Source organism: Podarcis vaucheri (assembly GCF_965113315.1).
Source record: "Podarcis vaucheri genome assembly, chromosome: 7".
Lineage (NCBI taxonomy): Eukaryota > Metazoa > Chordata > Lepidosauria > Squamata > Lacertidae > Podarcis > Podarcis vaucheri.
In genome coordinates, this window is record NC_138765.1 from 25,686,370 (window position 1) to 25,712,849 (window position 26,480).

The 26,480-nt window shown below is 44.8% G+C and overlaps 1 protein-coding gene across 7 annotated transcripts in view; it reads right to left on the bottom strand.

Moving 5' to 3' along the window:
• PTPRU (protein tyrosine phosphatase receptor type U) overlaps positions 1-26,480 on the bottom strand; it is a 381,886-nt gene that overhangs the window by 9,340 nt on the left and 346,066 nt on the right. For all 7 annotated transcript variants that reach the window (XM_082231472.1, XM_082231471.1, XM_082231470.1 and 4 more), the window contains 4 exons: positions 23,188-23,328; positions 17,621-17,746; positions 11,064-11,221; positions 2,667-2,802 (listed from right to left, as the gene is read on the bottom strand). In XM_082231472.1, coding sequence (XP_082087598.1) covers positions 2,667-2,802; positions 11,064-11,221; positions 17,621-17,746; positions 23,188-23,328 — 561 coding nt within the window. The remainder of the gene's footprint in view (positions 1-2,666; positions 2,803-11,063; positions 11,222-17,620; positions 17,747-23,187; positions 23,329-26,480) is intronic.

A 26,480-nucleotide genomic window follows, 5' to 3' on the forward strand; every position in this document is an offset into this window, starting at 1 on the left:
CCCAAAAGACATTTCATTTTGCAAGGTAGAAATTTGATAATCCAGACTTCGCAAATGTCATATTCCACCCCCACCCCCCGCCGTCGCCATTCCAGTTCTGTTCCTGGCATGACTCGCTACTTAAAGCAAGAAAATAAGATTCCGGCATTGCAGATGGGTGTGCTTAGAAAACCAAAATGTTCATCCGTAGGGTTTGGCTCTAGAACTGCACCAAAATGCATCCCTCCCAAATCCACTACCCTGTTTGCAAGCGTTTATCAAGTTTTTGAGTGCATGGACAGTGAATGGGGTAGAAACATACCCCATTTTCGCTCTGTAAGACACACCAGACCATAAGACGCACCTAGTTTTTGGAGTAAAACAAGGAAAAAAAATATTCTGAATCCCAGAAGCCAGAACAGCAAGAGGGATCTGGCTTCTGGGATAGCCGCACGAAGCCTCTCCCGAGCAGCGGGATGAAGGCTCCCCCTGCCCGGAAGAGGCTGTGCACGGCTAAGCCAGACGCCAGGATAGCGAGTGGGATCTGGCTTAGCCACACGAAGCCTCCACAGGGCTGCGCAGCAATCCCTCTCACTGTTCTGGCTTCTGGGATAGCTGGGCAGCCTGCATTCGCTCCATAAGACGCACACACATTTCCCCTTACTTTTTAGGAGGGTAAAAGTGCATCTTATAGAGCAAAAAATATAGTATCTTTCAATTACGGCGCCAACAGTCCCACTCCCATCTACAGCTGGGTGCTATATTTGCACTATTTTTTATTTTGCTTTTACTCACACAAGACAGGCTGTATCCTAGATTCCACTCAGAGCAGAACCATTGAAATGAATTGGCCTAAGTTAGTCATGCCCATTCATTGCAGTAGGCCAACTCTGAGTAGGATTAACACTGTGTACAATTCATTGCCCTCGTCCTCATTTTGATTGGCTTGATCTCAATAGCTCAGTTGGCAGAGCAAAAGACTCTTAATCTCAGGGTTGTGGGTTCAAGCCCCATGTTGGGCTAAACTTTCCTGCAATGCAGCACGTGGAACTAGATGATCCTTGTGGTTCCTTCCATTATGGAAGTCATAGCAGCATACAGGAGGCGTCCAGTGCAGGCACGGACCCAACTTAGATTTGTTTAGCTTTAGCAAGCTAGCTGCATCGTGTGCCCTCAGGCAATTCCTTGCAGTCAAGAAGGCCTTCTAGACATCTCTATGTGACTTTTAGAAATCTCCCCAGGCCACACCCATCTCCCTAGGCCATGCCTCTCACTGGCCCTGCTCCATACCCTCCTCAAGTGCCTTGAACTGTGATCTTGCCTTTTCCTCTCTTGCTTGCCTGCTTGGATCTCTGACTTTTGTCTGGCTGGAATGTAGCCTGCTGATCAAAGTCCTATCCCATGTTCCATCCACATTTTGCCTCTGGTCCCACCCACCAGTGGCATGTGTCCCTTAGGTTTCTCTTGATGGAATGCAGCTCACAGGTTGACAACACATCCCACCTCAGATCTACAGCATGACTTAGCATCATGTTGAATTGCCCTCCACAACCTGCTCTTCCCAATATATAATGTGCCAAATTAGGGACAGTAAATAGCAGCAGTCCTGGTGGCTCACCACGCAGGGCCATCCCACAGAGAGATAAAGGTCCTGGATTCTATCCCCCATGACTCCTGGCAAGCATGTATTGAGCTAGAGAGAGAGAGAGAGGAAAGTTTGGAAGGTGAGCTTAGAAACTATTTGGAAGAGAACTGGTAAGGCCTCAGCCACCAACCCTATCTGCTATCTTTATGCTTGGGGATCCTTGAATGTCCACCTAGGGCCTTCCATGCCCTGCTGACTCTCCCTTCAAATGGAAGCCTCCTCTAGCATCTATGGTCACACTAACCTCCTGCCAGTTAAGAAAACAGCAAGGCTTTCTTTCATTCCTGGTCAGGACCATGATACCAACCACTAGTAAAAAAGGACCCTGCAAGATCAGAGCAGAAGTTCAGCATCCTGTTTCTCACAGTGGCCAACTAGGGATGCCCAGCCACAGGGCATGAAGTCAATAGCCCTCTGCAGCTACTAGTATTCAATAGTGCTGCTGAGTCTGGATAGCTCAGTTGATTAGAGCCTGCTGCTAATTACCACCAAGGATGCCGCTTCGATCCCCGTATGGGACAGCTGCATATTCCTGCATTGCAGCAAGTTGGACTAGATGATCGTCATGATCGAGAGCCAGTGTGGTATAGTGGTTAAGAGTGGTGGACTCGTAATCTGGTGAATTGGGTTCGATTCCCCGCTCCTCCACATGCAGCTGCTGAGTGATCTTGGGCCAGTCACACTTCTTTGAAGTCTCTCAGCCCCACTCACCTCACAGAGTGTTTGTTGTGGGGGAGGAAGGGAAAGGAGATTGTTAGCTGCTTTCCTTAGGGTAGTGATAAAGCGGGATATCAAATCCAAACTCTTCTTCTTCTCTCCATCATCAGAGGTCCCTTCCAACTCTATAATTCTATGAATATTGAAGTTCTCTTGAGCTACCATGGTTGATAGCCATTGACCAGCATATCTTACAAAAGTGGTGCAAGCTAAAGGTCATGATCACAGTTTGGAGGCAGAAAATTCTGTCATTTCCTGCCAATTCCAAAGAGCTGCAAAATTTTCAAAAGGCGTAGGCAAAGGAAACGGTGCTTTTGTTACTTACAAAGGTCTCGACCATATTTGGCTTGTAGTTGCGGAGGGTCTTTGCAGCGAAGAAAACATCCACCAGCTTGTGACACTTGATCATCTCCAAGATCATGGTGCAGGCACAGAAAGTGCCGCTTCGGCCTCCCCCATTTCTGAAGGAGAAATTAAATGCAAGGGAACAGTCAGCATATTCAAGCAGCCCAGTGGCTACAGTATTAGGAGTAGGACCTTGGATTCTAGAGCTCAAATCCCTACCCAGCCATGAAGCTCACTGGGTGGCAGTGGGTCTGTCACTAACCCTCAGCCTAGCCTTCCTCACAAGGTGGTTGTAAAGAAAAAATAGGAGGAGGAGAGCCATGTAATAATAATAATAATAATAATAATAATAATAATAATAATAATAATTTATTATTTATACCCCGTCCATCTGGCTGGGCTTCCAAAAGAATATTAAAATACTATAATACATCAAACATTAAAAGCTTCCCGAAACAGGGCTGCCTTCAGATGTCTTCTAAAAGTCAGGTAGTTGTTGTTCTCTTTGACATCTGGTGGGAGGGTGTTCCACAGGGCGGGTGCCACTACCGAGAAGGCCCTCTGCCTGGTTCCCTGTAACTTGGCTTCTTGCAGTGAGGGAACTGCCAGAAGGCCCTCGGTGCTGGACCTCAGTGTCCGGGTAGAACGATGGGGGTGGAGACGCTCCTTCAGATATACTGGACCAAGGCTGTTTAGGGCTTTAAAGGTCAGCACCAACACTTTGAATTGTGCTCGGAAACGTACTGGGAGCCAATGTAGGTCTTTCAAGACCGGTGTTATGTGGTCTCGGCGGCCACCTTAAGCTCTGTATACCACCTTAAGCAACTTGAATGGAAGATAAGATATAAATGTAACAACAGCAACAGAATGGTGAACTGCTTTTTATCCAACAGTGGAGAGAGAGAGAGAGAGAGAGAGAGAGAGAGAGAGAGAGAGAGAGAGAAACAAGCCAAAGTAATGTACAGGTATCCAGTGCTTTTCCCCCCCTAAAAAATGTTTTGGGGTACTCTCATTTTGACTCAAGAAAATCACCATTTTATAGTTCGAATCGGGAAAAATAAATACAGTAAATGGACGAAAGCACAACGATTCACAAAATGTTTAGGGGTATGCGTTCCCCTTCGCCCCCCCCCCCCGGAAAAAAGCACTGCATGTACCCAACCCAAAGGATAACTTTGGAGAGCTGAAATTAGACAGACTTCCTACATTCAGTAAGGCTCCAGAAATCATAAGGGATTTGGACTTGAAATTGCTTTTTATCTATGTTTTTCATTGTTCATGTTTTTTTATCGTTAATCGCTTCATGATATTGTATGGGAAGCAATGTAAAATAAATAAATAAATAAATAAATGGCCCTTGAGCCCAATCTTTAAGGCTTTTACGTTGGGGGAAAAAGGATGCAGGAACAGTGGCTTCTCTAGATTCTAGCCAATCCTTGCATAAGGCAAGTGAATAGACGGAGGCCAGATGGCAGAAGAGGGGACTAGACTGAGGCTGTTTGTTGAACTCCATTCCCATTGAAAGCAATGATACTTAAGACATGACTCGATTGCCCCATTGATTCCAATAAGACCTAAGTTCAGCTGAATCCAAAGCTCAAAGCCGAAGCTCAGTGCCATTTTGTGCTTTTGGATGTCTTGAACGGAGGACTCTTAAGAATCTGTAAGTTCTCAAAGTCTGGTTTAATAATTCCAACCGGGTCAAGAAGTGCAGAGCAGAAGCCATCACAGTAAGTTATGCCAAGTTTTAGGCTTCATCACTGTTTCTCCCCCCCCCCCTGTAAAAACTGTTGAAATGATTAATTTGAGTTTTGTCTAAAGGATTTCAAAGTTTGCAGCCATGGTTTATGCAAGAGGCTGCCGAAGATTTGCTTGCTTCCTTAGAAAAGGGTCTTAAGCTCAGAATGCGCTCACCTCCCCATGTTGCATAATTACCCTGGGCTTTCCAGAGTAGCCACTTTTAAGGCTCTGGATCAAGGGGTTTGCTGTCTCTTGGGTGTAATTAAATATAGGCTGGTGGCAATGATTGAGAAATAATCCTTGCTAAGAGATTAAATTGTTGAGCAGACTCAGAAGGGCTGTTTTGCTCCTATGCAAATACAGATGGGAGTCCAAAGAAAATGGAGAGGGCGGGGAAAACCCTCATCCCACCAAAAGTCAGAGCACTTTGCTAATGGGGATAATACCAGCATTATTATATGATGGTGGTAATGCAGCATTTCAAACTCTTAAGCAAAGTATTATATAAATACTAAGCATTACATTATTTGTATTAGTGCAGGGATCCGGTATTTGGGCAAGTCAGTTTCAGGACTGCTTGGGGAAATAACTCACAGACATAAGAATTGCTGGGACAAAAATAACATACACAAATAGGAATCATCTCCCAGCGTGGTCTGAAATCTATAAAAATTTTGAATGGGTTCTGCATCTTACCGTTATTTAAAATGAGGCGCCGGAGGGTGTTGTGTTTCTGTATAACAAAAATAATCAAAGACCCTTTTTGTCTCTGCTTCAATATTCTTATTCTGTCTTCTCTTCTGTTATTATTTGCTTTTTCATTAAAAAAACACCAAAGCTTTGCCATCTTTCAAGTGATAGTGGTACCACCTTCTGAACAGCCCAGCTGCATTTGCTGCAACATGGCCTGGTAGAAATGGCACACTGCATTTTCTGGGAGAAAAAACTGGCTACCCCGTTGGCCAACAGATGCAGCCTTCATTTCTTCTTGCTCCCCAGAATGTTCCCACCCAGGAATGACGCTACATTGTGACTCCTGAAGAGACCAATGAATGCCGGCACAATTTTTGCAGAGAATCTCCTTAATCTCATATTGTCCACTCAGAACACAGCAGTGCCTGTGGAGCGTTGTCTTTCTTCCTACTGTGGAGAAATCTGAAATGCTAATAGCCTGCAACAAGGAGGTGAAGAGCCAGATTTCCTGCACTGTGGCAATTTTCAAGGATGGCAGAAAAATAAGGTCATGGCTCAGTGGGAGAAAATACGATTTTATGCAGGAAGTATAGTGTGCATGCACACGCAAGCTCATATCAATAACAAACTTAGTTGGTATCTAAGGTGCTACTGGGAGGAGTTTTTTTTAGGAAGTATAAGGTTCAAGCCCCCTTCATGGATCACTGCCTTGCCGTGGCGAAGGGGCTTGAAGAACTCAGAGAAGCTATGAACTACGCCGAGCAGGGCACACAAGATGAACAGGTCATAGTGGAGAGTTTTGACCAAACGTGATCCACCTGGAGTAGGAATCGGCAAGCCACTCCAGTATCCCTGCCAAGAAAACTCCATGGACAAAGACAACAGGCATATAAAAGTTATGACACTGGAAGATGAGCCCCTCAGGTCGGAAGGTGTCCAACATGCTACTGGGGAAGAGCGGAGGACAAGTACAAGTAGATCCAGAGCTGATGAAGCGGCTGGGCCAAAGCCGAAAGGACGCTCAGTTGTGGATATGCATGGAAGCGAAAGGAAAGTCCAATGCTGTAAAGAAAAATATTGCATAGGAACCTGGAATGTAAGAACCATGAACCTGGGTAAGTTGGATGTGGTCAAAAATGAGATGGCAAGAATAAATATTGACATCCTGGGCATCAGTGAGCTAAAATGGACGGGAATGGGCGAATTCAGTTCGGATGACTACCATATCTACTACTGTGGGCAAGAAACCCGTAAGAGAAATGGAGTGGCCCTCATAGTCAACAAAAGAGTGGCGAAAGCTGTACTGGGATGCAGTCTCAAAAATGATAGAATGATCTCGATACGAATCCAAGGCAGACCTTTTAACATCACAGTAATCCAAGTTTATGCACCAACTACTGGTGCTGAAGAAACTGAAATTGACCAGTTCTATGAAGACTTACAAAACCTTATCGAAGTGACACCAAAGAAGGATGTTCTGCTCATTATAGGGGATTGGAATGCTAAAGTAGGGAATCAAGAGATAAAAGGAACAACTGGCAAGTTTGGCCTTGGAGATCAAAACGAAGCAGGGCAAAGGCTAATAGAGTTCTGTCAAGAGAACAAGCTGGTCATCACAAACACGCTTTTCCAACAACACAAGAGACGACTCTACACATGGACATCCCCAGATGGGCAACATCGAAATCAGATTGATTATATTCTCTGCAGCCAAAGATGGAGAAGCTCTATACAGTCAGCAAAAACAAGACCTGGAGCTGACTGTGGCTCAGATCATCAGCTCCTTATAGCAAAATTCAAGCTTAAACTGAAGAAAGTAGGAAAAACCACTGGACAGGTAAGATACAATCTAAACCAAATCCCTTATGAATACACAGTGGAAGTGAGGAACAGGTTTAAGGATTTAGATTTGCTGGACAGAGTGCCTGAAGAACTATGGATGGAGGCTCGCAACATTATACAGGAGGCAGCAACTAAAACCATCCCAATGAAAAAGAAATGCAAGAAAGCAAAGTGGCTGTCCAACGAGGCCTTACAAATAGCGGAGGAGAGAAGGCAAGCAAAATGCGAGGGAGATAGTGAAAGATACAGGAAATTGAATGCAGATTTCCAAAGAACAGCAAGGAGAGACAAGAAGGCCTTCTTAAACGAGCAATGCAAAGAAATAGAGGAAAGCAACAGAATGGGAAGAACCAGAGATCTGTTCAAGAAAATCGGAAATATGAAAGGAACATTTCGTACAAAGATTACCATAATAAAGGACAAAAGTGGTAAAGATCTAACTGAAGCAGAAGACATCAAGAAGAGGTGGCAAGAATACACAGAGGAATTATACCAGAAAGATATGGATGTCTCGTACACCCCAGGTAGTGTGGTTGCTGACCTTGAGCCAGACATCCTGGAGAGTGAAGTCAAATGGGCCTTAGAAAGCACTGCAAATAACAAGGCCAGTGGAAGTGATGGTATTCCAGCTGAACTGTTTAAAATTTTAAAAGATGATGCTGTTAAGGTGCTACACTCAATATGCCAGCAAGTTTGGAAAACTCAGCAGTGGCCAGAGGATTGGAGAAGATCAGTCTACATTCCAATCCCAAAGAAAGGCAGTGCCAAAGAATGCTCCAACTACCGCACAATTTCACTCATTTCACATGCTAGCAAGGTTATGCTTAAAATTCTACAAGGAAGGCTCAAGCAGTATGTGGACCGAGAACTCCCAGAAGTGCAAGCTGGATTTAGAAGAGGCAGAGGAACCAGAGACCAAATTGCAAACATGCGCTGGATTATGGAGAAAGCCAGAGAGTTCCAGAAAGAGATCTACTTCTGCTTCATTGACTATGCAAAAGCCTTTGACTGTGTTGACCACAGCAAACTATGGCAAGTTCTTAAAGAAATGGGAGTGCCTGATCACCTCATCTGTCTCCTGCGAAATCTCTATGTGGGACAAGAAGCTACAGTTAGAACTGGACATGGAACAACTGATTGGTTCCAAATTGGGAAAGGAGTACGGCAAGGCTGTATATTGTCTCCCTGCTTATTTAACTTATATGCAGAATTCATCATGCGAAAGGCTGGGCTGGATGAATCCCAAGCCGGAATTAAGATTGCCGGAAGAAATATCAACAACCTCAGATATGCAGATGACACAACCTTGATGGCAGAAAGTGAAGAGGAATTAAAGAACCTTTTAATGAGGGTGAAAGAGGAGAGCGCAAAATATGGTCTGAAGCTCAACATCAAAAAAACGAAGATCATGGCCACTGGGCCCATCAACTCCTGGCAAATAGATGGGGAAGAAATGGAGGCAGTGAGAGATTTTACTTTCTTGGGCTCCATGATCAGTGCAGATGGTGACAGCAGTCACGAAATTAAAAGACGCCTGCTCCTTGGGAGAAAGGCGATGGCAAACCTAGACAACATCTTAAAAAGCAGAGACATCACCTTGCCAACAAAGGTCCGTATAGTAAAAGCCATGGTTTTCCCAGTAGTGATGTATGGAAGTGAGAGCTGGACCATAAAGAAGGCTGATCGCCGAAGAATTGATGCTTTTGAATTATGGTGCTGGAGGAGACTCTTGAGAGTCCCATGGACTGCAAGAAGATCAAACCTCTCCATTCTGAAGGAAATCAGCCCTGAGTGCTCACTGGAAGGACAGATCGTGAAGCTGAGGCTCCATTACTTTGGCCACCTCATGAGAAGAGAGGACTCCCTGGAAAAGACCCTGATGTTGGGAAAGATGGAGGGCACAAGGAGAAGGGGACGACAGAGAATGAGATGGTTGGATGGTGTTCTTGAAGCTACTAGCATGAGTTTGATCAAACTGCGGGAGGCAGTGGAGGACAGAAGTGCCTGGCGTGCTCTGGTCCATGGGGTCACGAAGAGTCGGACACGACTAAACGACTAAACAACAACAACAAGGTTCAAGCCTCAGTATCTGCAGGTAAGGCTTGGGGTGGGCCAAATAAAGAGGGTGTGCTGGTCCCGAGGGTTAACCGTGCGGCGAGGTCGGAGTCCAGTCCGAGGTTGAGGGTGCGGTATGGAGGCTGTCCGTCAAAGCTGAAGCGGGGTCCAAGGCAGGGAGTCGGGTGAGGTCAGGAAGTCTGGCAGAAGAGCGGGACAGGGTGCAGGCAGGAACAGGCTACCAACAATGTTGCTCCTGCAACCTGGGACGGGGGCTGACTGGCTTTTATCTGCCCCGAGGCATAGGGTGGCCCCGGTCCACAGGTGACTCGCCTCTCCTGGCCTGGAGGCGAGCACTCTTCCTGTGAGAACTTAGTTCCCTCCACCTCTCTGCCCTGAGCCTCTGCAGCTCAGGAGAGGCTGGAGGGTTACCGGACTCAGAGGCAACCTCCGCTTCCCCTGAGGGGCTGAGAGTGGAGCACCTCCAGGCAAGGGGTCCTCCATCACCTCAGGAGCCAGAGCAGCACAGGTGAGGACCCTTCAGGCTCAAGCCCCAGCCCCTGCTCAGCTGGTTCTGGAGGCGGGGACTTCTGTGCAGGCTGGGATTCCTCAGGTTCAACCTCCAAGTCTGAATCACAGGCCATCACAGAGGGATGCACTCATCCCCTGGGGCTGACGTTCCCCATCCCTCCTTTAAAGTTACAGTTTACGCTTTCACAGCTCCACGTTAGCCAAACCAAACAGCTGCAAATGACATCAGCACTATCTCAAGCTCCCAGAGCAAATCTGAGCAACTTTATTTATTCCTTCTCCAGCACCTGTTTTGTTTTGTGCAAAGTGATGAGACCCAGTGAAGCTCAGACTTTCCTTTCCCCCCCTCCTCGCCCACACTCCCCTATTATTTCAGGCATGTTGCCAGTTTACACTGTAAAATCTGCAGGGCATGGATTCCCATCAGAGCTAATAAATCCTTTACACCTGATATAATCAAATTAGCCAGACACATGCAAGATTGCTGTTTGTAAGCCAGAAGTTGCTTCTTCTTCTTTTCTTTTTTTTCCCTCTCTCTCTCCTGTCTCTCTGTTGTCTCAACTTTGCCCTCTGGAAAGCTCTGGATGTTGCAAATACACTGCCAAATTATCCTTCGGCTAACGAAGACAGACAAGATGGTAATTCATTTTTGATTAAAAGCTTTCTGGGTGCCCCAATCAATTTGGAAACGTAAAAGTTGCCTCATATATATACCTTTTTTAGGAGGGGCGGGTTTGAAACCATCAACATATGAGGATCAATAGACTTTTCCAGTACTTTCTCAGAACCTACATAGAGCTAAATCCTGTTAATGATAAACAGTTGGCCATTATGAACACCCTTTCACAAGCCTGGAAAGCACCAGGTAGGCAAAGGCTATACTACAAAAAGAACAATTTTGATGTAACACAACATTACACCAGCATCACAAATCCTTCTTAACAATTAAACCGAGAGGTAATAGAACTGGAGGTGGCTTGGTAAAGTGAACACCACTTCCTTCCAACTGAGAAGGACGGAAGAGTAATGAAATCCTCTCTATACAAGATTGGATTCAAAAGCTGACAGAATATGCAGAATTAGATGGTCTATCAGAAAAAAATAAAGAATAAATCAAAACAGGAATTTGTTTCAAAATGGGAGGTTTTCAAGGAATATTTGAAATATAAATAGAGTAGTTTAAACTCGGTTGCAGCATTCGAGGAACTTCAGTAATAGTTGCAAGGCAGATACAAAAATTAAGATATATTAATAAAAGGTTTAATTATGATAAAAGTGTGCATTGGCAATAAGTTATATGAAATTGAAATATGGAATAGACGGGAGGTTGGGTCTTCAGTGCTAAGACCAATTTATGTCTTATTGTTTGTTAAGAAAATTCTGTGTCTATTGTTATTTCTGTGTGTAATTTGGTATTTGTGTTTTCTCTTTTTTCTTTTCTTGCTGTATCAATAAAAAAAATTTAAAAAGAGGATGGACCCTTGTCCCCCTCCCCACCCCACAAGGTGACACTTACAAACAATGGACGATTGTCCTTCCATCGCCGCTCTCCCCCTGCCACTTATCCACTTGTGCTAATAAATGCAGGAAGGACTTCTTTGAATCAGGGGTGTCTCGGTAGGCTGACCACCGCAGGTACTGGAAGTGTCGAACCATCAGGTGCCCTTCCTGTAACTAGAGAAAGCACATCATTTCCCCCCTTTAGGGTAGCATGCATAGGTGAGATGTTTTCAGGCTTTTTAGATACACGGCCCATTTTGAACTACAACCAAAAATTTGTGTGTGCACACAAACAGACCTTTTCTCTCCAAAGCAGCCTTCCTTACCCTGGTGCCATCCATATGTTTTGGACAGGGGGCTGGTCCACTTGGGCAAATGGGGCACCACCCCACCAACCACAGCCTGCCACCAACCAGTCCTCATTCGCCTGCCTTCTTACTTACAACCAGTCCAGGGGGTAGCACCGGCTGTTAGCTTCCTCCTCCTTGTAGAACTTAGCAGGGAGAAGGATGGGGAAATTTGTAGAATTAGTTGGCTCTGCCTGTCGTTGGCTCTAGCGCCATCTACTGTTGGTCTCCCTGCCTTCTGCCCTACCAGTCCCAAAGGGCACCAGCCACCACTGGTTTTGGACTACAATTCCCATGCCCATTGGTCATGCTAGCAGGGGTTGGTAGTCCAAAACAATGGGGGGAGGGGCACCAGCATGAGGAAATATGCTCTATTGTCACCAGATATATGATCAGTAAGGTATTATATCCCATCGTGTAGAATAGGGCATTTTAGCTAGCATTATTGCTTATCATGGTGCCTGCTGAAATTCTCTATTTCTATGCAACTAGTGAATGAAAGGAGACTATACCTCTGGTCTTCTTCCAAAAAATAATAATAAATGAGGATAAACGAGGAGTCCCATTGTTGCAAGTCCTATCACAGGTCACAATATCACTCATGTGTGGGCCCTGATCCAGCAGTTGAAGATTTTTGACTTGCATTGCTGTTAAATTTTCAGGAAAGGAGATATTCTACTCTGCCAAAGGTGATCTCCAGCAAGGTACAGTCAAGGGCTTCTGGACTGGGTTGTAATAAACTCCAGACTTCAATATTGTAAATCACTTTAAGTTTACTTTTCATTTTATTTTACTTTTAAAGAAAGTGACTAATAAGCATGATAAATTACTACCATCATCTCTGTAACTAGAAAACTCCTACATGGGATATGAGACAATCAGATGTTCATATGAATGCATCAGCATTCTTTGTGTATTCTGTACTTGCGCAAACTGTTAAGGTAGAGGGAGAAAACGGCCAAAACAAAGAGAAGGAAATCAAACCCATGTTAAGCTGATGGGGGTGCTGGAGAATTCTGACAAAAAAGGAGTGGAAATCGCCAGCGCTCTTCATCCCATGATGGGAATGGCAATCAATCCACTGAATATAACCAGCATTCACTGTTGTTATTGTTGTTGCTTTCAATCAACAGATGATATGTAATTGATTATGTTCCCTCTTTCTCATTTGCATTGTGTTTCCTTTGCATTGAAATGAATGGAGTAGAGAAAATAACATAATGACACCATAATGATGTAAACTATTAAGGTGTGTGATTTCAGCACAGTGAACTGTGAGGTGAGTAATACTGTTTTTGGCAGAAGTTGAACTTCAGTGGAATGGAGACACTGCCGCATGCGACAAATACAGGACGGAATGGAAAATGCTCCCATACAACATGCTACTTGCAGAATTAATTTTAGAAATTCTCTGTGTTAAATCAAAAGAAGGGCAGGATGCAACACTGGGCCATGTGACGTCGTGGAACAACAGTGGAATGGAAGCGATGGTATCTTCTCTTCTCTCCCCCCCCCCTTTTTTTTTTGAGGGGTGAGGGATGGTGATGGCAATGGTATCTTCTCACCCACAGTTCAGATTTGTCATAATAATGAGCTTAGTCTTAGGTATTGCCCCCCCACTCATTCTCTCACAAACACACAACACCAAAAGTGGCAATGTCAGTCCTGGCAATGATGGCTGTCAGCAGCACCTGTTTTTATACATTTGGTATTCTCTGCAAACAAAAAAAATCTCGAAAGGGAAGGGAGGCTGTGAGAGGAAAAGGATGCTCTTTAGTACTCTGGTAATCTGGTTAGCTTTGCAATCTAATGTGGTTAGGGGGCTCTGGAAGGAGAGGGATTATGTGCACACAGCTAAGTGAGCCCAGGGTTTAAGCAGGTGGATGCAGAGCTCAGTACCAAATCAGAGGCTTGGGAGGGAAGAATGAAAATACTATGAGAATCAAGAGTGGCTTATGAGATGAATCTCTGGGACTGGCACTAAAGCTGTCATTAATGCTTTATTAATGGGCTGGGGCAGAAGAGGCACAGAACTGGAGAGAAGGCAATCAATGACAGATTTCTGAGCCATCAGCAAAGAAGACTGGATGTATTTACCCATAACATTAGGACTTACACACTTGGATGAGTTTAGCCAAATTTTCAAGGTGAAATGGGGACAAAAGACCCCATAAACCCTCCTGTGGTCTCTTTCCCCAGAAATTTGAAGCTCCTGTTTTGTGTGTTCAGATTTTCACTCTGGCACCACTGTTTACTTGCAGAGGCATGCCTAGGGTTCTGTGATGGGATGATGAGCTGCTTGTGCGTAAAATCCAAGTCCCTCAGAGTTTGGTTAAGTCCGCAAACCTCTGTCTGTAACGGAGCCCCTTAAGCATGGCTCCGTCAGTCGCTGGCAGATTCCGACAGTGGTTGCTCCTTAACGGAAACGCGTCTTCTGGACTCTCGGCGTGACAGTTTCCGGCGAGGAGTGGGTGTCCCTACAGGAGGTCCTGAAACCTCCCCACTGTTTTCGCTGGATGTGTCTCTGAGCCATCCCTCCTGCTCACTCTCCCTCGGAGCTCCTCCTCTCCCCCTGCTGGTTCCCTCTTCAGCTGCTGAGTCTCTCCCAACCTCTGTGAGCCCTTCCACCTCCTGTCCTTCTGATGGCAGTTCCCTGACAGGTTCCTTGCACCCCTGGCAAGGAGCTGTATCAGTGGCCCCACCCTACCCCCCAAAAAATCACTTTACCACACTGTGGGAATGACAGAAAACTTCTCTCACATGTCGTAACACACATATACATTGTGCCCTCCATAGTCCGATAGGTGATTTTTGTGTCAAACCCCCCCCCCACGGCCTGTGCCCCTAGTAGGCACTGGTTTCTCCACCCCCTAAGTATGCCTCTGTTAGTTTGTGAGGGGTTTTGTCTAGGCTCCTTCCCAGAAAGATCCCAGCCAATCAGGGATTACATGGGCAATGTAATGATGTCCTGGCACTGAGTAGCAATCAGATCTGGACACATGATGATTGATGATGATGATATAATTGACATGTTTTGCTCCAGTTTAAACTAGGGCTAGAGCTAAAATGGCCACATTCTATTCACCATCTCTATAATTTGAGGTTGGCTGTTTTCATGCTCAGTTTGGAGGGGCTGTGATATGACCCCCAGATAAGATATAAGGAGGGCTCTGTGAGTACAGAGAAAAAAAGTGGGTTGGAAAAGACTGTGGTTGGGTGAGAGATGGTGGGACAATGGAGTGGCAGAAGATGCTTGGAGAAAAAATATAATTGCCTAGATGACGCTCCCCTCGCCCACCCTATATAGCATGTACCATAATGAAAAGCTCTCACAAATTCCTTTGGACTCTGTCTTATAATGCATTACTGAATAAAGTCTAATTGGCTTGCATTTCCGTACTGAACCCACAAAGGGGAATTTTCTCCTACAAAACAGAATACATGGGGAGGGGGGTGGAGAGGCAATCTTCAGTGACAGATTGTTACATATTCTCTGGGTTGATATGGGACAAATAAGAGAATGCAAACATTTTCTCCTTCAGTTTCCATTTTTATCAGAATTCTCTGGCATTCCTAGCTACAGCGAATTTTAATTTACCTCAGAGCAGCTGAGGAAGGCAGAAGCCAAAACATTTCTTTTTCTTTTCTTTTTTCTTTTGCTTAAAGACTTTAATATCTTTGTTTTGTTAATCACTGCAAGAAATATATGGTTTTAGTGATTAACTGCATCCTTCTGGGATCCAGAGCAAATTTGTCTAAAGTGCTGATCGATGCTTTAAAAATTGTCTGTGTGTTTGTGTGTACACATTCCCAGGTGCTGACACACCTCTGAGTTGTCTCAGCAATGGAAAGGTTCCCTTTCCTCCTCAGTCATCAAAAGTCAAAATGTTTTGCTTTAAGACTTTAATATCATTCTCCCCCCCTGTGTTGCTTCCCCCCCTTTCCTTTATTTTCAGAAAGTAGAAAAATGCTGAAGCAGATAAAATATTAATCAAAGATATTAGAGGTACAAAAACATAAGAGGGAAGAAAAGGCAAAAGAAAACAATGAACCAGAAGCCTGAAGTCTTTGCACACAATAATAAAACAAATATTTGGCCCCTCATAAAGAGAAAAGAAAAGATTTCACCTTATTCCATTCAAAATTTGGATAGTTTAAATTTGAAATATTAAAACTGTAAGAGAAATGGTTAAAAACAGATATCGGTTGGTTCTGTTGGTCTTTAGCTGGTAGGATGGGACTGGAAGCAGGCATTGTGGGGACTGGCAACGGGGGTGAGGTGTTGCAGAACAGAACCGTGTCTGTGGCCTGCTCTGTGCTCCCAGAGCTAGGCTGCTGCCCTCAGATGTGCTGGTGGGCACCAAGTTGAAGTAAGAGTCAGCTGCTAGTCCAGTCAGCTTTGGTACATGAAATGGGTGGGGAGTGCCATTTTGTCTTGGGCCAGCCCTGCCATGGAATGTGTTGTTACAAAGCTATTGAACCTTATTGAGTATATATTCTGTTCTCCAGTCTCACCTCCAGCCTAGAAACATTGGCTCCTCCTTTCTCACAAGCTGTCAGCTAGGAGCAACCTTTCCTCCTGACTGTAGCAATGGGAGAGGAAGGAAGCAAGGCTCACAGCAAGGGCTGGCACAAAATACAGTGTTTGCGGCACAGTACGAGCACAAAACTTTGACGACAGTTTGGAGGGGATCTGAAATTTCCACACTACACGTTAATGAAGCTGTTACGAGTCACACTTTGGGGAAACTCTAACCCTTGACTGTAAACTTGGCAACTTTCACTGGTACTCCTGTCTGAGAAGGAACACAATTGGAGAAAGAGAATGGGAGAGAGGGAAAGGGGAAGCTGCCTTTCAGTGGGTCATGTGATTTGTCTTTTCAGCTCATTGCTATCTACTCGGACTGGCTGAGCCCTCCAGGATTTTAGGAATACATCTTTCTTATCACCCGTTAACAAGAAATGTCAATATCCTTTTAACGGGACATGCAAGGATTGAACCTGGAACCGTCTATGCAAAGCATGTACCCCTGCCATTGAGTTATTATCTGTGTCCATGTTATTTTCTCTTTCTCTTGGCAAGCCAAGATGATTCTGCTGGCTGCTGAGTTTCTTGGGAGACAGAGAGAGGATCTGTTGTTGTTGACATTTAGTTCCCTGAGCATCCCATTACCATAGTGGCTGCCTGCAAATTATTCACAAAGTTACCTGCAAGACAAGTGTTGGCAGGAGCTGGAGAATGTGGTGGCATCTGATACTTATTAAAAACAGCCCCTGCAGCTTCAGCATGGGAATGAGACAAGAAAGACCTGTGTCATCTCCATGCCAAACCAATTATGCAAGACAAGGAGAAGAGGACTCAAAAGCAAAAGAGAATGCTTTAAAGGACTGGGCTCTCTGAACAGACTTGGGGAAAGGCAGTGGGAGAGAGATTTTGTATCATTCTGCCAAACCTGGGGTGGAGAGCACTCCATCACTTGCAAACCTGGAAATGAAGTTTTCTCAAAGTCTAGAGATTTCTGAAAAGGAGGTGTTTTAAGAGCTATGCTGGATCAGGCCAGTAGGACGTCTAGTCCAGTATCCTATTCTCACAGTGCTGGCCAATCGGATGTTCATAAAAGGTCCACAAGCAGGACCTGAAGGCAAGAACATTCTCCCCACCTGCTAGTCCTAGCAGGTGGGAGCACACTGCCTCCAATTGTGGGGGTAGATCATAGCTGTCATGCCCCCCTATTATTGTACCATAGCTTTGACCATTCCTGGAATGGGAGAACTTGACCACAGTAGTTCAGGCATTGGTCACTTCAAGGCTGGGTTACTGCAATCCACACTATGTGGGGCTTCATTTGTGCTTGATCCAGAAGCTGCAGTTAGCTGAGAATGCTGCAGCGTGGTTTCTAACAGGAGTGAGAACCTGTCAGTAAATAGAACACCTCTGCTCAGATACCTGCACAGATTGCTGATTTCTTACCGGGCCAAGTTCAATGTGTTACTATTGGTATATAAAGCCTGTAAGAACTTGGGGCCAGTTTACTTGCAGAACTGGGAGACACTCCTGCTGGAAACTTGTAGAGCTGCTCTCAGTCAGGCAGATAATACTGAGTTAGATGGACCAATAGTTTGAGATGATATAAGGCAACTTAGGCATGTTCAGTCTAAGAAAAAAGAATTCTACATCCAAGACCAGCATAATCTCAAAACAGAATGGTATTGTTGAGCTTCTCACCCGTGTTACATTCTGAACCCGGAAAAGACGAGCGACAACATCCTCATCAGCTGACCTAGAAACGTACTCCACTTCTATTGGTCCATACTGCTGGAGTCCTGGCTCAGGCCAATATTGTAAACAAGGCTAGAGAGAAATAAAGAGCACAGAGTCATGAAAGCGTGGCTTTGGAATACAGCCAACTGCTGATGCTACCGGCCTTGTCCTGCAGTTCTACACATGTTTACTCAATAGAAAGCCCTGCTGAGTTCAGATGGACTTAATACTAGGCAATTATGTACTGGACTGCATCCATTCAGGACCCAATGCATTGCTAAGACATACTCACAAGACAAAGGCAAAACATTCCACAGGTTACACCTGTGATGAATCTGCATCTGATAGCCCACAAGGGGTCTCTAACACACACACACACACACACACACACACACCCTTTAGCTGTATTATTTTTTTCCTAAACTAAGAAAACTCATATTCTTTAGTAGGGAAGCAATTCAAAGTTATCTGACTCCCCATCAACCAGAGACATCCTCTGACTGAGCCGCGCCCCCAGCCAATTCCCGCTTGGAAATATCAACAGGAGGTTTATATCAACAAGAGCTTTAATATTCCCAAGCATTAGACTTGCCAGAGAAAGATCACTGATAGGAAGGGATCCTGCTCTTGCTATCTCCCACCCAGCAGCGCAGCTGATGTATTGTTCCATTCAGGGGTCACCGATGTGATTGTTTTTGTGCACGACAGCCAGGAAGGCAGCGTCAATACAAAATATATGATGTTTGTCATTGCACTTTAACAGAACATTTAGCATTTGGGGCCATCCGGCAGCCCAGGCCTCACCGCATGGCAAATGTGTTTGAGAAATAATTGGTTATTAATAGGGGCTATAAATCTCTGTGATCTCCATGCCTTCCAGACTCAGAGCTATAATTTGGATATTAAAACTTCCTCCGGCAAGGCATGGTTCAAGCAAGGGATATACCCTCTAAGTCACCTTTTTTTTTTTAAAGCTGTTTCACTGTAAAGGTTGATTTATTAGCTGTTGGTGTTAAGCTGGTAAACATTTAAGATCTGGCTAAACAGCACTATGCAGACATCCCCAAAGAATAAGATGCCCAGTGGGGTTGGCAGAACAAGGTAGTGGTGAAAGAGAGTTGCATATTGATAGAGTGGAAGGGGTTAGGGGTAAACAGCTCACAAAAAGTGTATATTAGTTTTTTAAAAAGAATGCATTAAAAATGTTCCTATTAGGAATGTGCACTAAAATGATGAATATTATTTAAAATTAATAAATCACAAAGTGAGGTGGAAATGTAGTGAACTGAATTTAAGACTGGAAAAATGATAAACTGAGAGAAACTTCAATCGACAGATTCCTTCTTCCAGTGGAGGCTTGTCCATTACAAACTTACTGGGTTGCCCCACTCACTCTGGGCAGCTTCCCACATATATAAAAACATAATAAAACATTAAACTTTTTTTAAACAAAAACAAAAACAAAAAACTTCCTTATACAGAATTGCCTTCAGACACCTCATGGGTTGGATAACTCCATGCCCTCCAACATTTCTCCAATGAAAACAGGGACATCCTAAGGAAAAGTGGGACATTCTGGGGTCAAATCAGAAACCGGGACGGCTTCTCTAAATCAGGGATGTCCCTGGAAAATAAGGACACTTGGAGGCTCTGCGCTCAGTCTCAGGGCTGACCTTGGAGGGAAAATGATTGACAGGGGGAGGGATTAGAATTAGTTGGATCTTCCTCTCATTGGCTTTGGTTCTGCCTGTCGTTAGCCTCCCCTCTTTATGTCCTACCAGTCCCAGTGGGCCTCCATCCCTTGGATGAAGAGAATTCAGGAAGCTGCTCTAAGAACATGAAAAGAAGCTGGGAAAGGCAGAGCACCTCATCCACTACCAAAAGCCTTTTGCTTCTGACTCCTTTTATCTTTAAGTTTCCCAAACTCTGGTGTAGCAGAGTTACCAGCTCGGATTTCCCTCTGTGTCAATTGCTTCCAGCCTTAATTTCACTCCTGAATAAACTCCCTCTGGCCTTGCAGAATTGCTGGGATTCCTAGGTACGGGAGCACCAGGGATAATGTTCATTTCCTTGTTCTGTTATTTAAGGACGCAGCAGTCCTCTTCAGCTCAGCAAGTGCAGCTGACGGAGGAAGGCGCCTCTTCACCCGAGGTGGGCCTTTAATTCATTCCTCTGCTTACTTTCCCTGTCGGCATTGCAACTGAAGGTTTGGGTCATTTGCACTAAAGTGCCTGATCTTGACTCATAAAATAATCCAGTTAATGAAGTCTTCTCCAGACATCCATTAAGACTCTGTAATACCAATTTTATGCTAAGAAGAAGAAACCAATGCGTTTTTCAGGCAAATTAGCATTACGGACTTGTAATGGGCTCTTAAAACTGCCATGAACTTGACAAGAAGGCTTTAAGAATCCAGGGAGGGGAGATTCAAAGTCCCATGCCCTTCCTGGCATCCAATCCTGACTATCCATCATAGAGTTCCCTTCCATACAGAGGATTTTTAATGGCCAGAGTGTGGTGTTGCTAAACTGTGTTGGTTGGCAACCATCTGGCAATGGAGGAGTGTGCCTTGGTAAGTAAAGTCAAACCGTTGGAAGGTTACAGTGCCTGCTGTGGCTGTAGACACTGATATGGGGGAGACATGTTTTGTTGCAGCAGAGATTCTGTAGATGGAGGCATCCGGTTCTGCTCATGCAGGTGTACCATGATGTTTCTTCTCTCTGCACTGCTCCCAATGGTTATTCCTCCTCTGGTCACTGCTGTGGATACACAACTGACTGGTTGTCTCCGTAATAAAAAAATTCCTTCCAGTAGCACCTTAAAGACCAACTAAGTTAGTTCTTGGTATGAGCTTTCATGTGCATGCACACTTCTTCAGATACACTGAAACAGAAGTTGCCAGATCCTTCTGTTTCAGTGTATCTGAAAAAGTGTGCATGCACACGAAGGCTCATACCAAGAACTAACTTAGTTGGTCTTTAAGGTGCTACTGGAAGGAATTTTTTTATTTTGACTATGGCAGACCAACACGGCTACCTATCTGTAACTGGTTGTCTCCAGGCACTGTGGTCATCTGCAAGGGATTCCCACACAGTGAGGTTGATGTAGCCAGCCTTCATGACACATTTGCAGACATCTTTGTAATGCAGAGTTAGTCCTGTCCCTGATGCCAGCTCCCCATGGAGCACGTTCTTGGGGATCCTGCCACCTTCCACTCTGTGAACATGACTGAGCCAGTGTAGACATCGCTGAGGCAAGAGTGTGAACATGCTGGGGATGTGGGCTTGGGAGAGCACATCTTTGTTTGAGACTCTGTCCTGCCTGTTTGGATTCTTTTCCCGTGCTGCAGTCATGGGATTGTTTTTATCACATGACGGTGTATGTTTTCATTCCACATTGTGGGAAGTCACGGAGAAAGGAGGTTTGTATTACTGTGTTTCTGTGATGTAGGACGTTTGTCCTTTGTCTTTGCTGTCTCGTGCTGAAGAGGAAGGAGCTAAGTTATGATGCTCTGAGTGTGTATATGTAAATAAATGTAGTTTAGCCAAATGCTGCACTACTGAGTCTGTACGCTGAGTGCCTATACTCTGCTGATCCTGAAGTGTGCTGATGCCTCTAAGGTATCAATCACCGTGGTGTTCGGGCTGAAGAAAGATTTTGAGTCTCCAAAACAACCAGGAGGGACAGAACATGCTAGTTGGGCATGTGTCTCTGCCAGCCTCCTACTCATGTGTAGGACCTCCTGACACTGCCATGTGATACCCAAAATCTTCCTGATGTGGAAGGCATTGAGGCATTGCTTCTGGTGGTTGTAAGCTGCTTACGACTCACTTCTATACAGCAGAGTGCTCAACGCACAAGCCTGGTACACCTTCGTCTTCGTATTGGACATTAGCATCACATTCTCCCATACCACTTTAGCTAATGGGGCCTCCTGCTGCCGCCACGCCACCGGAGCACGATTTCTGTTCTCATCCTGAAGCAAAGTTCTTAACCTGAAGCACTGTTTCTGGGTTAGTGGAGTCTGTAACCGGAAGCATATGTAACCTGAAGCGTATGTAACCTGATATACCACTGTACACTTGTCCAGCTCAGGGTCGATGGAGAGGTTGCTGGGTATGGTGGAACCCAGGTAGACAAAATTGTCTACCACTTCAAGCATGTGGTCACCAATGCTGATGCATGGAGTGCTGGCAACATCCTAACCCAGGATATTTGTCAGGTGGTAAGGCCAAACTCCCTACAGGCTTGGGCAAAATGGTTTATGAGTCTCTGAAGAGTGTCCTTGGATTGTGCTGTCAAGGCTGTGTCCTTCCGGCAGCTCTGGCAGCCAAGCTGGTACCAAATGTATTGCTTTCCTTTCCTTTGGACCACATCACTGAGGCCAATAGGGGGGTCTTGCCATCTGGACAGCCCAGGACCTCCATATACACTGCCCAGGCTTGCACCCCAGAGAGGTCTCTTTGGTGCTGCAAATGCAGCAAAAACTATACAGGAGGCAGCAGTTTTGAGTTTAATTGTGTGGCTCTCTTGCTAATTCATTTAAGCAAGCAAGATGTTATTGGCATGTATTGCTTCTTCCTAATTCATCCAGAATAAGCAAAGGACTATTTGTGTTTCCAAAGTAATTGTTATCTATTGCAATAATCTCTGGGCTGCCCAATCATTTCCAGTCAAAATCCCCCAAGTAGTAGCTCCATGAATGTGAATGTAAGCTATGGGCTCAGTTGTTTCACACTTTAAAAGAACAGCCAAAAAACCTGTTTAAAACAGTAAGGTAAGCCAAACACACACACAACTTTGTAATATTTCTCCTGCTCCTCTGTAATGAGACGAATCCCCCTGACTTTTGCAGGGGAAGAATTTCAACTCAGCTCTCTTTTCATCATCATCTCCTCACAGAGCTAAAGCTTCCAGAGTTCCCTGGGAAGAGCTATTGATTGTTAAACCACTCTTAAGAATTGTAGCTCTGTGAGGGGTATAGGTGTCTCTTAACAACTCTTAGCACCCTTAACAAAGAACAGCTCCCAGAAATCTTGGGGGGGGGAGTAATGCCTGTTTAAGGCGCTATCATAGCACTTTAAATGTTTGTTGTGCATGTGGCTCTGGTGATGATTCTGTGGAAACAGAATTAGTGGCTGGCTGCCCATTCCATCAGTCCAGCCTTTAGCAAATCCAGATCAAACTGGCCTCTGCTTCAGATCGCTTTGGCCTTCAACAGACTTGCAGACTATGTCATTATTTTGTTGAAATTAAATTAACCAGAATCGTTTTAACATGGTTATTTTGTGCTTCAGAATCAGCTTGTGCATTAGACTATGTAACTGTGATTTGACAGTTCAAGTTTCATATATTACTTACATTCTTAATTCCACTGATCCACACATACACAAACCCTGGAGATATTAGTTGAATGCAAGTAGATCTGGCTGTCTTTTCGAAGACCACATCATACATAAATGCAAAGTGGAGCAAACAGACTGCTCAAAGAAGCAACAGCAATGAGTGACAGGTGTTTCTCCGTTACTCACCCAGGCAGAGTTGGACTGATTGAGCTGGTTCAGCATGATGATGGAAGTGCAGCCATAGTCATACACCAGCCTCCAGAAGTCTGTGGTTGTGTTCTGTAGTGGGTGCAAGGTCACAATGAAGGCAGCACTCTTTGTGTAGCTCTAAAGGAGAGAGAAAGAGGCATGGGATAAAAGCAGAGCAACATAGCAGAGGAAAGAGATGGAGCAAATCACAACTCTAATCTCCAAGGTTGACTGGGAGGAAGATGGAAATCTGGGTTTTGAGATTCTAAAGCAAAGGATTGTGTGCAGGATTAATCCAATTCCATTTGGATTGGTTATCTTGAAAAACACAAGGGGAACTTAAAGGTGGCAGAAGGATCGTCACTTCCTTAACATCATCCACCTTCTGTCTACTAAAGCACATATCTCAGTAAAACAGGCAATATGATTGATCACTAGTCATTTGAAACTTCAAGTGATGGTGACCATGTGTAAAATAGCCATTTTTGATTGATCAAATGCCATACAACTTTCAGATCCCCGTGCATTATTTAAGGAACTCCATTGATCAACACTAAATGTGAGCTTTTAAAAGATGGAAGCTGAACTGCCTAAATGTGCTTCTAGTAGGTGATATCCAATGTAAGTCATACCCAGAGTAGATCCCATTAATCAAGGGGTCTGCTCTAGGTATGACTTTACACTGAATATCACCCACTGTTCCCAGAGAAATCCTGGCTGAGTGCTGCTACCCTCAGTCCTGCTACTCTGCCATTTGAATCCTCTGGGTTTGGCTCAGAGGTGAGACAAATGTTTGTCTTTATTTTATCACATTTGCCAACATTTGGGGGGGGGGTCAGAAGATGCTCTGGTGATCCTCAAAGGGCTAAGTATCTTCATCCTGACACGTCCTTTTGAGGATCACTGCAGATTTTTTGGGGGGGGGTTGCCCCCTTCTTGAAAATATTGGGGTGGCTCTGTCCCCTGCCCACCCCCAGATGACACCCATATTGTGAGGTAATTTAGACTGAGAGATACTGACTGACCCAAGGCCACCCTGTGTATTTCTTGGTTAAGTGGAATTGCAACCTGGGCCTTCCTAGTCCTAGTTCAACGCTTCCTGATGTTTAGTCAGAATCTCCTTTTGTGCAATTTGGATCCATTGGTTCAGGTCCTACCCTCTGGAGCAACAGAAAACAAGATTGCTCCATCTTCCATGTGATGGCCCTTCAAATATTTGACGGGCTACCCTCAACACACCCTACTCCCCCAACTGTTTCTCATAAGGTCTGATACTCAGCCCCCACCCTCTTGATCTTAGGGGGTGAGGAATCCCTGAAGAAAGGCCTCAAAGAGACTCATAAAGGAGCAGGTGGATCTAGAGAGACTTTGGTTCCAAGCTATGCAGGACTTGCCCTCATGTAAAATCAAGTCTGGAAATTTATGAGCATACTTTTCTCCCACACACTCTGTGCCATATTTATAAGTAATTCTACTGGGGATCTTGGAGCACGCTGGATCCTCTTTCAATCTCAGGAGTCAGAATCTCTAATCTGATACCATTTGTCTGCCTTATAATTTGTGGCCTGTAACAAATAACCATCTGGTGAGGAAAAAATCACACATATACATATCACTGCGAGTCAGGGCAGAGGCCCATTTTGGATCAGACTAAATTGAAGAATGAAGGAGAGAGATGTGATAAAGCCTCATTCCCGCTTAGGACCTCATTCCCAGCAAACACAAAGTTTTAAAAAGAATGAGCCTATGTCCACTGATATTGCTCGATGGGAAAAAAGCACTCAGATCTCTTTAAAAACAAAACAGAATTCCGTCTCCTTTGATCTAAGAACCAGTGTGAAAAATGTCCGCCCAGTGGATCATCTCTTCGTCTGTCCCGTTCCCCCCCCCCCCCGGGAAGTTATACCTTCTGGATAATAAGAGCACAGAAAGCAGCTCTCGGATCTAAACTATCACACAGCCAACATTGCCTGGTAATATTTATTGGGGTTTTGAAATGGGTAGAGGGAGGGAAATGGTAAGACACAGAAAAGCCAGGCAGGCTCCTCTAAGCTTTGCTTCTAACAAACATTTTCTTGGGAGGAGGGAAGGAGGGGAAGGAAAGAAAAGACCCTTAACCTCAAGGTAATGACTTTGCAAGGCTTGTTAGCGCTTCAAAAGAAGCAAGGGCTTTTAGGGGCACCTGCAGAGATGGAGCAGACAATCCAGGGTTGCAGAGCTTTTCTTCTTCAGCTCTTTGCCTTCCTAAAGAGCCCTTCAAACAACACTTATGAGCTCAAGTGACAAGTTCCCTGCACTTAGAAAACATCTCCCAGCTTTCTCAGTTTCTTTCAAACTCTGTTACAGAGTGCATAATCTCAGTCTTGAGTTCTTTTCTCCCATCAGCCGGGTGATTTGGATCAGCTTCTCTCCAAAGAGGTGAAGTTGGACAAAGGGAATCTCAGGACGAATTTGTTATTTTACAGAGCCTCCCCCCCCAAAAAAAAAAACACCAATTGCTTAAAAAGGCAGCAAAGTGGGGCACAAATGATGAAAGAGTACCATGAGTTCCATGGGCTGCTACTTAATGGAGAGATAAGCACCAGTTTTTTTCATTCTTCAGCTCTGGTGCTTGCATAAAAATAATTACAGCAATTTGCTACCTGATCAGAACAGAAAGGAGAACTGGGAATGCAGGAAATCAAGAGAGGTGGGATCTGTGCAGGAAAGCTGATGGTGTTAAGTGATTAATTGGTGCAAGTCAGAGTCAGCTATTAGGGCTCTCTCCTTCAACAGGCAACCCCAGGAGAAGGGCCACAGCGCAGAGATAGAGCATCTGCTTTGCATGCACAATGAACTAGGTTCAGTCCCTGGAATCTCCTTGTAGGGCTGGGAAAGAACTCTGTCTGGAATCCTGGTGAGCCACTGCCAAGCAGTGTAGGCAATACTAAGCTAGATGGACCAATGGTCAGACTCAACACAAGACAGCTACCTGTGCCCCCAGGATCAAATTAGCCCATCTCATCTTCCCTCCAGTTGGAAGGGAAGGTGTTGCTCTCACACCTGACTTTTCAGTGATGCCCTGGTTTCTTCCTTTGGGCACAGTTCAAATTTCACAGCAAAATCAAATTTGGTCCATTTGGTCTTGAGCCAATGCCCTCCCCCAATGTACCCCATGTCCCACCATCACTTATTGGTTTGCAATAATCACAGTTTACTGTTGCACCTGAACTGAAGAAACTATGATTTACCCCAAACCAGTTTCCCTCCTATTCAGAAAAGGCAAACTCAGTTCAAAGCATGGTTTCTAG